Source organism: Hippichthys cyanospilos, chromosome 19, assembly GCF_059441005.1.
Source record: "Hippichthys cyanospilos isolate Australia breed blue-spotted pipefish chromosome 19, RoL_Hcya_1.0, whole genome shotgun sequence".
NCBI lineage: Eukaryota > Metazoa > Chordata > Actinopteri > Syngnathiformes > Syngnathidae > Hippichthys > Hippichthys cyanospilos.
This window is the reverse complement of record NC_142387.1, coordinates 15,282,135-15,295,160: the sequence shown is the minus strand read 5'-3', so window position 1 is coordinate 15,295,160 and position 13,026 is coordinate 15,282,135. Positions and strand designations below refer to the sequence as shown.

The following is a 13,026-nucleotide window of genomic DNA, read 5'->3' as shown; positions in this document are numbered from 1 at the left end:
TAATGTCATCTACCTATGAAATTCTGGCTGAGGGGGGGAAAAAAATCTTCAAAATTTGGAACCCTTTGACACATTATGAAAATTGTCACTCGCTTTATTTCATAATGTGTGAATTCCATAATGTCGTCTTTTTATGAAATTTCGGCTGAGGGAAAAACATGTTTAAAATTTGGAAACGCGTGATGAAATTTAGCTCTCCGGTTGTTTCATAATGTCAGTTTGAGTTCAGAAATGTCAAAAATGCTTATAAAATATCTGGAAAACAAGAATTTTTGTCCCAACATCTGGATCTTTGTAAAATGAGGAGGAATTTATCTTTTCATGATGAGGGAAAGCATTGAAAAAAGCCAGTAGGGAGCTGAAATTTCACCCAGAGAGTGACAACATGTCAAAGTTCAAAATGGCTATCCCACTAGCAGAAGCGCGCAGCCCCTTGCCTAAAATATTGCGAGAATGATGTAGGGCAAAAAAAAAAAAAAAAGACCCAAAAATGGTCAAAATACCACAAGCGTAATATTTTAAGCGAATATTGATTTCTTCATTATGAAAGCAGCGTAGAATTGAGCCTTTTGTTTATCAAGACGGAAAAATCCAATTAAAGCAGAAAAGAACGCTGAAAATGAAATGTCGGTGAATTCCGCACGGCGCGTATTTGTTTTGTTCGGTCCGGGGAAGGTTGCGTAATAGTCCCAATTGGACAAGTTGCTGGAGCGCGAGAAATATGGCGTCGGGGCTTTCACGCCGGACGCGTCCCGATCTTGCGTTTCGCCGCCCCTTCCCTCTCTCGGGGGAGGACCAAAAGCCCAGCCCCAAAGGGCTTTTGAATTTGTTCGAAGGCGCGCCGGCGGCGGAGCTAATTAGCGCGGGCCGGGACGGGAGCCACCCGGCTGAATGGAAGAGCTCATTTGGCAGAATATTCCGGAACCCGTGTCCGCGATTACCGCTCGTTTGCGTGTGGGATGCCAGCGCCGTAATGGGCGTGATTACCTCTGGATTCCCTAACGCGGCGCCGAAAGCGAGCGCGGCGGCACTTTTTTCAGTTTTGATTATTGCCGCGTTGGATTGGCATTGGGCGGGGCCAGTTTCATCATGTTAAACATATTAAAAACACATATGACACACAAAATAATATACCGGTTACGCACTATAACTGTGGTTCTGACCATTTTTTTAAATGATGTACAAAAAAACGACAAAAAAGACTTGAAATCAAGAGCTGCGTCAGCTACTTCATGTTCCAATTAATTTGCTCTTATGGAATAAAATCTTCTGTAAAATATTTATAATGGAAATTTTGAACCATATTATAATGCCACCATAAACTCCAAGAAATGCAGCAACTAGAACATAAACTCAATCATTCTATTGTTTGTTGATATATATATATATATATATATATATATATATATATATATATATATAGCAGGAGTGCGCAGTCCCTATATATATGTATATATAGTCCCTCTCTGTCCGCTTCTGAAATGTACAGTTGAAGTTGAACACTCAGAAAAGATTCTTCTCAGATGTCAAAAAGCGGAAAGAAAAAGTACGAGAAGATAAAAGAAATCAATAAGGATGGATGAAGAAATGACTGAATCGTTTCTCGTGGCCGCGAGACGTCAACGAGCTCATCGGACGGCGCGGCGGGAAACTGGGTCTAATTGTCGCCGTAAAACATTCGCGGGGTTCAACTTTGGTGCGCCAGATGTTTTTTTGTCCTTAAACGCAGATTAAGCTTAGAGGGACATAATCACACGGACACGCACAAAAGACATCACGAGATGGAGGCGAGGACAAGTCAGGAGAGTCAGACTTGAAAAGAATTCCAAACGTCACTGTCCTCGCCAAATGTTTTTGAAGGGAAACATGTTTTCGCCCCGGGGGGTGCGCACAGCCACGGGCTAGCCGGCTAGCCGCGTCTCGCTAGCTGCACCTGAGCCTTCCCGCTGGCACAAATCGAGGTCGGGACCTTCACCAGCGCGTGTGACTCCGCAAGAAATAGCTCGCATACATAGTGCGGATTCAAGTCGGCGCACCCCCTTGACAAAAATGTCTCCAAGTCTTTCCACTATTTGGACAACAGCGGACCTCTAATGTGAACACACCCTTAAGCCTGCAAGTCTTAAAAATGCTTTTCGGGGTAATGCACTCTGTCAACATTCAGACAGTAGCCGACGCACCCCCCTTTTTCCCCGCAGAGCCTTGAAAAGTGTCACACAAATACATCTGTCAGTCTTTTCCGAATCTTTTTAATCTGCGGACTCGTTAGGTGCACCCTTCCTTACTCCCAGACACAGTAAAAAAGTTGACTGTAGCCTTTCAAAACTCTATTATGTATCGCACCCCTTTCAATGTTTAGTCAACAGATGACACATCCTGTTCTTTTCTGCAAAACACTGGAAGAGTATCAAAAATGTGTGTCAGTCTTTTACGGAAAAAATAATCCACAGACCTCTTCAACATCCGCACAAAAGTTGGCGCACCTCCTAATGCTAACACATACCCTTAAAAAAAAGTCAAAACAAAAACTGTCTGCCTAAAAAAAAAAACCCACCCTTCACCCCCTGACTCTGTGATGATACAAAAAAGTCTGTCAGTCGTTTCCAAATCTTTTTAATTTGACAACCCTTTTGGCGCATGAACAGTTGATTCTTTTCCATCACGCACCCCCTTCAACATTTACAAAACAGTTGTCACACACACCTCTTCAGAAATGCTTTAAGAGTCATAAAAAAGTCGAAGTATTTTCCAATTCCTTTTGAGCCACAGGGTCCTCCAACAACTGGATATTAAGTTAGCGCACCCCCTTGCACTTGAACACACTCTTGAAAAAAAGTCAAAATAAGCCTGTCTGCCTTTCAAACAGATATGGGGGGGTGTAACATAAAGGTCTGTCAGTCATTTCCACATCTTTTTAATCCGCGCACCCCTTTGGGGCACAACTGCTCGCTCACAAACTAGATAAGTCAATCATTGCCTTTTAAATTTTTTTTTTTTTTACGTAAGCCGCACATATTTAACCTCTGGATAAAAGTTGGTGCAAGATTTCTCTCCTGAAAACCCCCCTTAAAAGAAAAAACAAAACAAAAAAACTTGACAAACTGTTTGCTAACTTTATAATCACACACCCCCACCAACAGATGGCGCACCCCTTTTTCGAAACACCACTTTAAAGCAAAAAGCCAAAATAAATAAAGCCAGTCCATTTTTAAATTTTTTTTAAGCCATGCGCCCCCCTTCAGCACCTGGACTAGGACTGATGCACCCCCACCAATAGTTGGCGCACCCCCTTTCCCAAAACACAACCTTAAATGAAAAGGAAAAGCAAAATTTGTCGGCTTTTCTCAACATTTTAAAGCCAAGCCACTTCAGCATCTGGACTAGAATTGGCGCACCCCCATCAACAGTTAGCACACCCCCTTTCCCAAAAAACAACCTTATGAAAAAAAAAAGAACAACCTTAAAACAAACCCTGTCTGCTTTTCTCAAGATTTTAAAGCCATGCACCCAGTTCAGCAAGTGGACTAGAATTGGCGCACCCCCTCTCACCCGCTTACAGCTTGAAAAATGCCACAAAACAGTCGCACAAATGCGTCCTAACACTTGACAGGGAACGCCGCACTTCCAGCTGATCCCCGCGGGAGCCTTTTGGCAGGCGAGGCCCAGAGCCTCTCGGAGTTCCCCCCTCGAGGAAGTTCCCGTCACTTCCCGACACCTGCTCGCGAACAATGTTTTTGTTTTTTTTTCCCACCCCCGGTTTGCCCGATTTCCACCGAATGACGGCGACCTGGCTGCCTGTCAGTCATGCCGTCGTCTAGGCAACCGTTCCTTGAGCCTTCTCCCTTGAGGCCGTCGCTACAAAGCAACGATCAATATTAATTATAGAACAGCCTTATTTATGTTTACACGCACATCACATGACCTAAAAGTCGACACCGGTTGTAGTGCAGATATTTTTCAATTATTATTATTTTGATGTAATCACAGCAAGCATGCGAATATCAAAGGTTAGCGGAGCATCTACTTGTAGTACCGCATTGCGCCACAACATGTCCGGCAGCACTGAGCTAGGGACACAGTGTAAACAGAATACATTTTTTTTTTTTTTTGTATTCCCGTTGTACATTTTGTTGCTCTGTGTGTATAAAGAAATCAGATTGAATTAATGCAGTTAATTTGGCAATTAAAAACATAAATCAACCATTTAAAATTTTGCTGAATTGGGGTTACACAAGCTATAAATATTGCGTTTATGTTAAATCCGATTTAAAATTAGTATACAACATTGTTGTCTGAACATTTTACAATTTGTGAATAAATCTATAAGTGTTCATTGGATGTATTTTTCTAGTTAAAACTGCAATATTCCAGAATTACCGGAGAATAAATAAATATTCAAATATTTGTTTTTCCTTAGGCCCGAGTGTAACATAGCAAATACTTGCTATTACATGATTCTAACATCCGTGGAAATTTCTGTTAGCCTTGCTATGGCATTTGCAATTATTTATGAGCATGAAGCTAGGCAAATTCCATAATGTTTGTTTAAACATTTTGGCGTTTCTACAATATTGGGCGCGATGAGTAACAGCTTGCACATTCTGCGGCTTATACAACGGAGAGAGTGTCTTCCTTTCCTGTTTTCAAAGCGATATTAGGCGAGCGTAAACGGGACTTGACTATATTGGCCGAGATAGCGGCTCCGTAATTAGCATTTCATTAAACAGTAAACCCGAATGAGGTTCTTTGGGTTTAATACGTGTAAGATAATATAACATAACCGAGTCCAATTTGGTGTAACAAGCAGTAAAATGTTGTTTGCCGCTAATCTGCATATCGCAGTTAAACTTTTATGACAGCGCTCAGCTCATGCGTGCAAACACACACACAAAAATGACACAAATGCCGACGATTCCAGTTCAAGTCCAACCAAACAGTCGCAACGGAAATGGAGAGGGGTCGGATCAATAGGTGACGCGGGCAACTAATTTGCGGTGTTTTTTTTTTTTTTTTTTTTACCGCGGCTACTTGACATAATGTGATGAACGGCGCGATTAGACCAACGCAATGAATAAATTAACGGCGCCTCAGAAGCGGGCGACGTGGCCCCGTTGCAGGAAGCTGTCAGCTCGGCCCGATCGATTATGCGCGCGGACTTGATGAACCCGGCGAGCCGCGCAAAGAAATACATCGCAAAAGTATTGGGACAGCGACAGGAAGCGCGTGCTCTCGCCCAGTGCGCCTTCAGTCATGTTGCGTCCATTTGGTTTTCGGCAGACGGCAAAGTTAATTACGTTCCAGCCAAACACGAGACATGACAAAAAACCAAATATTCAAAAGATGAAAACCAAACAGCTATGTTCTTAACAGTGGCCACATATTAATTAGCTGGATAGCAGGATGTGGTGTTGCACAGGGTTCAATTTTAGGGCCCCTGCTGAGCACACTAGGACTTAGTAGAGTCACTTGAGTGAGTCAAAGGATAGGGACAAAAAACAATGTCCAATACAGTGGACACAAATGAATAGGTTGGGTCTCAGGAGGAAATGGTGTTCCACAGGGTTCAATTTTAGGGCCCCTGCTGAGCACACTAGGACTTAGTACAGTAAGTCAAACGAGACAAAAAGTATAGACCAAAAACAAATGTCCAATACAAGGGACAAAAAGTGAATAGACTGGTGTTCAGGAGGATATGGTGTTCCACAGGGTTCAATTTTAGGGCCCCTGCTGAGCACACCAAGACTTAGTACGGTAGCTCGTACAAGTCAAAAGATACAAACCAAAAACAAAGGTTCAATACTGTGGACAAATATTAATACGCTGGATATCAGGAGTAAATGCTGTTCCACAGGGTTCAATTTTAGGGCCCCTGCTGAGCAGCCTGGGACATAGTAGGATGGAAAGAGTCAAAAGATATAGACCAAAACCAAATGTCCACACGGCGGACAAAACCTGCCACCGTCGGTATCTTTCATGATTTGCACTAAGTAAACAAACCAGTTTCTCACATAAGCGTATACTGTTGTGAGGTACACATATAGAAGTGCCCCCGCCCCCCCAACACACACACACACACACACACACACACACACAAAATCATAGCTGCAGACTGTAAGCAACGGCACATCTTGCGCAACAAGCTGCTTTCTCCAGATGTTTTATTCATACACGCGGAGAAAGAGCCACATATAGGCTATATCTTATTTCTCCCGACCAGCGCCGGTCTGGGCCCAGATAACAAGGAAGCGGTCCACAGGGAGGATAAGTATGGTGGGGAGGGGGGCTCGTAATAGATGCTATCGCAACGCTTAGCTAGAGTGCAGGGTTTGGAGAGATGTCCGGAAATGATGAAATTCGGGGCTGCCAATGTGACTAATTGGCCCTTGGGGACCACGCCTGGCTGGGGTTAGCCCCGCGAAACTGAAAAAAGTTTAAAAAAAAAAAAGTACAACATATCATCTTTCTGTGTGCAAATGACAAAAAGTCAAATAAATGCTCATTTTAACTAGCACATAATATAGCATGTGTTCAGCATAATATGTTAGCGGTAAGCTAGCTGCGGGCTCTTCTTTGATACCGCTTTTAACAGACTGATACTATAATGTGGTGCTCTTTATATGTGAAAACGGTTTAAAATGAACCATTCATTGAAGGTACGACTTATAATCCGGCGCGTCCTCTAGTGTGGAAAATACGGTACTAAAAACCGTTATCAGCCCAATCCCTGCACATTCCTAGACTTTTCAAATGTAAATAAACGTTTTAAATATGCAATGTTGAGATCTCTTCTGAGTGTCAGCTGCACAAATAGAAAGGAAGGCTAAATCAACAGCTTGAAGCAAGCATACTTGGCCTCTTTTCAGGGAACAAACCTTTTTAATTATATCCTCAAAGTGATATCGATATGATATTTTTGAGAGCAGGAAAGACTATTCAAAGCCAGGTGTTCTCAAATGTGGGTACACCACTTGCGGGAGATTTTAACGGGACTACTGCATGTATCATTAAATCTGCTTTGTTTGAGTTTTTAACGCCGTGATAGAAGCAGTGCATTTAAACTTTCAATTCAAGAGCAAATTAATTGGAATAAGAAGCTAATTAGTGACAGACTGTGTCATAGTGAGCCCTTTTCAAAATAATAGCCTTTATTTGGTTTTATCCTGTTTTGTATTGTCATTAGTGACATTTCGATAAATCGGGGACGGCATTGCACTCTGGGGGTACTTGCCTAAACAAGGGGTATGGCATCGAAAAAAGGTTGAGAACAACTGCCAGAACAAAAACATGACACTAAGCTACGATTTTATACACATGGGACGAGCACAGTCACAAAAATCTCGTCATAACACCTGGCAATCTCTGTTGGCAAACCACAAGAACAAAACCACAGAGGGGAAGGTGATTCGGAGGGAAAATAAAAAAAAAAAAAGAGAAGATGTACGATTTGGAACATCTGGCGTTCAAAGCGAATCAGACTTCAGCACCAGGTTGCCGTTCAAGCTGATTAAACACGGCTGGCGTCGACACACACACACACAAAAAAAAAAGAAGAAGAAGAAAAAGAAACATTCCAGTGCAGACATACGCGTGCCAACACGAGATTTATCGACATTGTGTAGCTACTCGTCTTTTCATATTTACTTCTGATTTAGGTCGCGGAGGAGCTGGAGACCGTCCCGGAAGGCTTTTAGCATATATATATATATATATATATATATATATACAAATATATATAATATATATAAATATTAGAGCCATAGTACGGATAAACTGTAATAAAAGAAAAATTTGAAAACTCCATATTCAAATGGTCATGAACGCATCATTTTTATACACTTCTTTAGCCTAGCACTTAAAAAAAAAAAAAATCTGAAAAAGATAGTTTACTGTAAATAAGTACCTGGACTCTTGAAAAATTCACGTAAAATCATGTATTTGAGATCTATATATAAAAATAAAAAATATTTAAAAAATACAAAAATGTTTCTGAAAATAATTATAAATAATAATAAATACTATATATATATATATATCCCAAATAAGTATTTTTTTTTTATGTCCACCAAATAATTGAATTTATTCCAAGCACAGTTTGAAATAATGAAGCAACAGTGAATGAAGGGGTGTTTCCAAACTTTTGCCCGCTGCTCATGAAATTCCCCCAAACAAAGCAGACCACGAAAGTGAGCCTCACGCAACATTTGCATGGGGGTGTCATCAGGTGTACCTAATGACGTGTCCGCTCGTGTGCCACCTTCTCGCCGTCAGGTAACCTTCCACTCACATTGACAAAATAAAAGCCCGGCTTTACAAAATAAAAGCCACAGGTGCTTCTTTTTTTTTTTTTTTTTTTCCTCGCTTGGCTTTGCGTCACCTTCTGTGCAAATACAACATCTGATACCTGCGAGGGAGGGGGGGACGTCTGTTCATCCGTGTGGCCGCGCAAAAGAAAAACAGTCCGCCCGGCATCAAATAATCCCAAAAAGCAGAAGAAAAAAATGACGGCGAGAAAACACGAACCCGCGACGCTCGGCTTGCAAGAAAAGTCCACCCGGGTCCCCTAAAACGGGACCGCCAAGAAGTCGGCCGCACACCAAAAGCACAAGAGCCCGCAAAGAAATCAAAATAAAGATAGAAAGAAAGAAAGAAAGAAAAAAAAAAACGTCTCTTGGAAAAAAAAAAAAGAAAAAAACACTAAAGACGTCTGCAGGCTGTCGAGCCTGGAAAGCAAAGTGTGGCGAGGCGGCAAAACAAGTGCATGCTGGAAACTTGAAGAAAAAAAAACAAAAAAAAAACACCACTGGTACGTCAATGCTCCATTCACACAACACCAGCAGCACAAAAAAAAAAAAAAAAAAAAAAAAAAAAAAAGGGTTGAGGGGGGGGGATGAAAAAATGTACTCACCGAGCGTGGGGAGTAAAAGGCGGCTGTTGAAAAAGCGAGCGAGCGGACGTCGGGGCTCTGCGGCGGCGTGTGCGTGCGCTCTGCTGTCATGTGACCTGCCGGCTGGCGTGGGGAGGTGAAGGAGATAGTCCTTATGGCGCCATATCTCGCCAGCGCCCGCCCGGATGCGTCTAAGTGCGCGCTACCTCCTCGCTTTCGTCCGCGCCAGCCAGCGCTCCATCCGCCGGATGCGCTTTTTCTCCCCTGGGCTCTCGAGGGACCTGATTGGACAGGAAGCCGGGAGGGAGGGGAGGAGGGGGGTGTTACATTCGAGGGGGGGGGGGGGGGGGGGGGGCGACGAGGTACCAGCATGCAGACGTTTGCGCACCGACGGAGGGGTTGAGGTTGGAGGGGGCCGAGCGGCGCTGTCCCCGGTCCTGACGCTGAGATGTCTCAATGTGCGGTGGCGGAAATCCGGCTTCGCAACCGAGAGGAAAAAAGCAAAACGGGACCTGTTATTTTGCTATTTGCTTTTCGGTCCGACCCACACGCAAGAAAAAAAAAAAAAAAAAAAAGGCTACTCACTCGGGTTACCCTACTCATTGTCAGTGTTCAGAAGGGGCCCCAAAATTGAACCCTGAGGAACACCATATCCTCCTGAGAGCCAGTCGATTAAATTCTGTCCACTGCAGTTGACATTTTTCTTTAACGTTTTCTTTTTTGTTTTAATGATTTTTGTAATGCAAATAATGAAATAACAAGATACCAAAGGGTGGCTGACATTGTCAAGTTTTTTTTGGTCTATGTCTTTTGACTCATTAAGGCCATCCTACTAAGTCCTAGAGTGCTCAGCAGGGGCACTAAACTTGAACCCTGTGGAACACCATGTCTTCCTGTGACCCAGCCTATTTATTTATATCCACCGCAGTGGACATTTGTTTTTGGTCTCTGTCTTTTGACACACTTGATCCACCCTACTACGCCCCAGTGTGCTCAGCGGGGGCCCCTAAATTGAACCCTGCGGAACACCATATCTTCTTGGGAGCCAGCCTATTCATTTGTGTCCACTGTATTGAACATTTTTTTGTCTCTATCTTTTGACTCAGTGGAGCAATCTTAGTAAGTCCAAGCGTCCCCAGTAAAGGACATTCTGGCCTTTCTATCGGACATTTGTTTGGATTGGATACAAAAAGAAGTTTGGACCAACTTGTACCAATACAAATACTCAACTTGACAGAAAAAGTGCTATCGATCATCCCTACTGAAGGTTTTTTTTTCTCACATAAATGACCGCTAATTCTGTTTATTACTTCTACAACTTGGAGATTGTGATAAAAATGCGCAATAGGCACAATAACTGTGTTCATAAGTGAAATACAGCTCTGTTCAGAAACAGTATGGGATGAATAAAGAGTCATCTATCCATTTAAGTTTCTCTCATTCGATGCGCATTCATTTTAACGACACGCCGCGTCCCGGCAGACCTGGTGATGTCCCTCCGAGGGTCCGGGACAACGGGGTGGGCGGAGTCACTTTGTTCCGATGACGGATGAAAAGGCCGAGGCGTCGGGGGGATTCCGTGCGGGACGGGTCCGAAGAAGGGGCATCGATAACGCACGGTCGCCCCCGCTGCCGGGCCCGCATGCTAGCTAGCTAGCGAACAAGCGCGACGGCATGCGCGTCCCAGGTGAGTTGAATAAATGAGCAGACAGACGTTTGCGTGGAAGCAGTCAGCTGCCGCAAATTCAAGATGCCATTAAAAAGCCATGACATGAGAATCAAATCTCGACGGATGAATACTCGTACGGCGCACCGTCGCCGTTTCATTTTTTTTCAGGAGCTATTTACCCGTTTCTTTGTTTTTTTTTTTTTCCATTTAGCTGAAAAACAATGATGACCCTCCACACATTTTGTTTAACCCTCGTGAACACACAAAACTATACGCTTTTAACAAGGCGTAGTAATTAAAGTTGTTTATGAATATATTTTTTGCCTTCAAACACTCAAATTGTTCAGTGGCGTCAGTTCTTTCCATGCTTATGTCGGGTAAATTTATAAACACCATCAAAAAATGGAAAAAACGCACTGTCTTAGTAGCCTCTGAAGTGACGAGGACACTTTAAGTGGTCTCTACTACCACCTAGTGTCTTGAGGTGAAACACAGGTCAAGAAAGAATTTCCTGTTTGCTGACATAGTTTGACCGCCGCATAACGGAATGTTGCAAAAATCGCCAAAAAAAAAAAAATCAATGTTGTGAATCCTATTAAAACGCATCTCAAAAATTGTAATTATAATGCTTTTCTATGGTCCAAAATTTGGACAATTATTACTTTTGTACACAAAATCTTGTCCGTCCACCTGCAATCATGTAGAAATGTCAGAATCGGTGCATTTTGAAAAATTACTTGTTTTAATCATCTGCTGGAAATTTCAGGTCCCTAGTGGGTTTTTTTTTCCATTTTTTTATGATATCATAAATAAAAAAAAAATTCAATTTATAATTAAACAATTATAAAACAGTTGCCTCTTCTCTATATTTCTAACTCATTCACCGCCATTGATGACTGTGGACATAAAATAAAAAGAATCTATTTTTACTGGGCAAGCAGTGAATGAGTTAATTACTCGCAGAAAAATCATACTGCCATGACTTAATCTGCCATTTTGCTTAAGAACATTGAACTCATTCACTGCCATCGACGGCTATAGACGTCAAAGATCCCTATTTGCCTAATCAAACGCGCGGCGACGTTAGCTTCAAGCTGTTTGTCCGCCGTCTATTTATTTTGATGTTTTTTAGGGCTATCAAAAAGTCAGTGATGATTTATTCCCGCCACTTTACATTCATCAACGTAATTGTAAGCGCTAGCATCATCCCGGGCGGCGTCCAAACAACAACAACAAAAAAAAATGGATTCTTTAAGCAAACTCCGTTTAAGCGTGTAGCGTCTAATTAAGAGCGGCCTCGTTTATTACTAATCATCGCGCGCAAGCGGCCTTAACGAGCGCGCGGCGACACAGGCGCGCGCGTAATCAACATCAGCCAGCCAAAAGACAAAAATCAACAAGACAAATAAGGCACCTTGAAAAAACATTTTGTTCCTTTCTATTAATCAGCGATTGGTTTAATTACAAAAACGTTTCCCGACGACGAGACGACGGCGCCAATTAGCGGCGCGAGGGCATAAAAAAAGACGGATGTCGTTAGCTGCTTTTGCTCGTCATGGGAATTTGCGAGCTTATATACTTACGACGGCGAAATCAAATCAAGCCTTAGCAGCTGATGGCTTGGCCGCGTTCCCGCAATTATGTAGCTAGCGCGATAAACAATCACATAAACCTCGGCCTTTTGATCCCATCCAGCTCTGCGCGGCTATCAGTCGCCGACGGACGCCCGTTTTGCCCACGGACCGGCGAATGACGGGAATGCGTCTTTTATAGTTGTAGGGCAGGCAGTTATGAATGGGAACCGACATCCACCAATCCAATGTAAAGCATGATATTGCCATCTAGTGGACATGATTGTTAATTGCACTCTTGTCCCCTGCATTTCTCAAACGCGGGATGATAAACATGACGGTGTACGATAACCTAGGTTAAACCCCTTAGCTGGCTTTGTTTTCGTGTTACACTTATATTACCGTGTTGCGTTTCAATTGCGGTGCAACTGTACAGTAGAACTATCACCCGATGAACGATGGACCGGAAAAAAAAACAACAAATATTGTTTGTGAGCATTTTTTTTACATGTGGCGTCGATGGCGCGCCTCGTTTCCGCAGGCGTCCATTCAAGTAAACCCATTCAATCCCAAACACGCATTTATACGTCATTACAGACATTCCATCTCGGCTACTTATTCAGTTTTTCATACATGCATATATATATATATATATATATATATATATATATATATATATATATATATACACAGTATATATATATATTAGGGTAAAGGGCTGTCTGGGCTTGAATGATTTAATAGCGGTTATTATTGTTATGGTAATTATTTTATATTATCGAGCGACCCAGAAACAATGTTGCTTGGCATGTGGGAGTCCACGAGTGGCGTTGCTACGCGCCGCTTCCTCCGACAATTATTACGGCGTGCGTTTCCCTTATTTTTTTTCCTATTTTATGAAA

The 13,026-nt window shown here is 42.6% G+C and overlaps 1 protein-coding gene across 4 annotated transcripts in view; it reads right to left on the bottom strand.

The window, feature by feature from the left end:
* LOC148408085 (RNA-binding Raly-like protein) overlaps positions 1-13,026 on the bottom strand; it is a 70,742-nt gene that overhangs the window by 38,605 nt on the left and 19,111 nt on the right. For 2 of the 4 annotated variants that reach the window (XM_088441893.1, XM_088441894.1), the window contains exons 4-5: positions 9,273-9,362; positions 8,906-9,165 (exon numbers count right to left, since the gene is read on the bottom strand). In XM_088441893.1, the coding sequence (XP_088298019.1) occupies positions 8,906-9,165; positions 9,273-9,362 (350 nt within the window). Of the gene's footprint in view, positions 1-8,401; positions 8,845-8,905; positions 9,166-9,272; positions 9,363-13,026 lie in introns of those variants that run through there. The other 2 variants (XM_088441895.1, XM_088441896.1) reach the window with 2 other exon arrangements.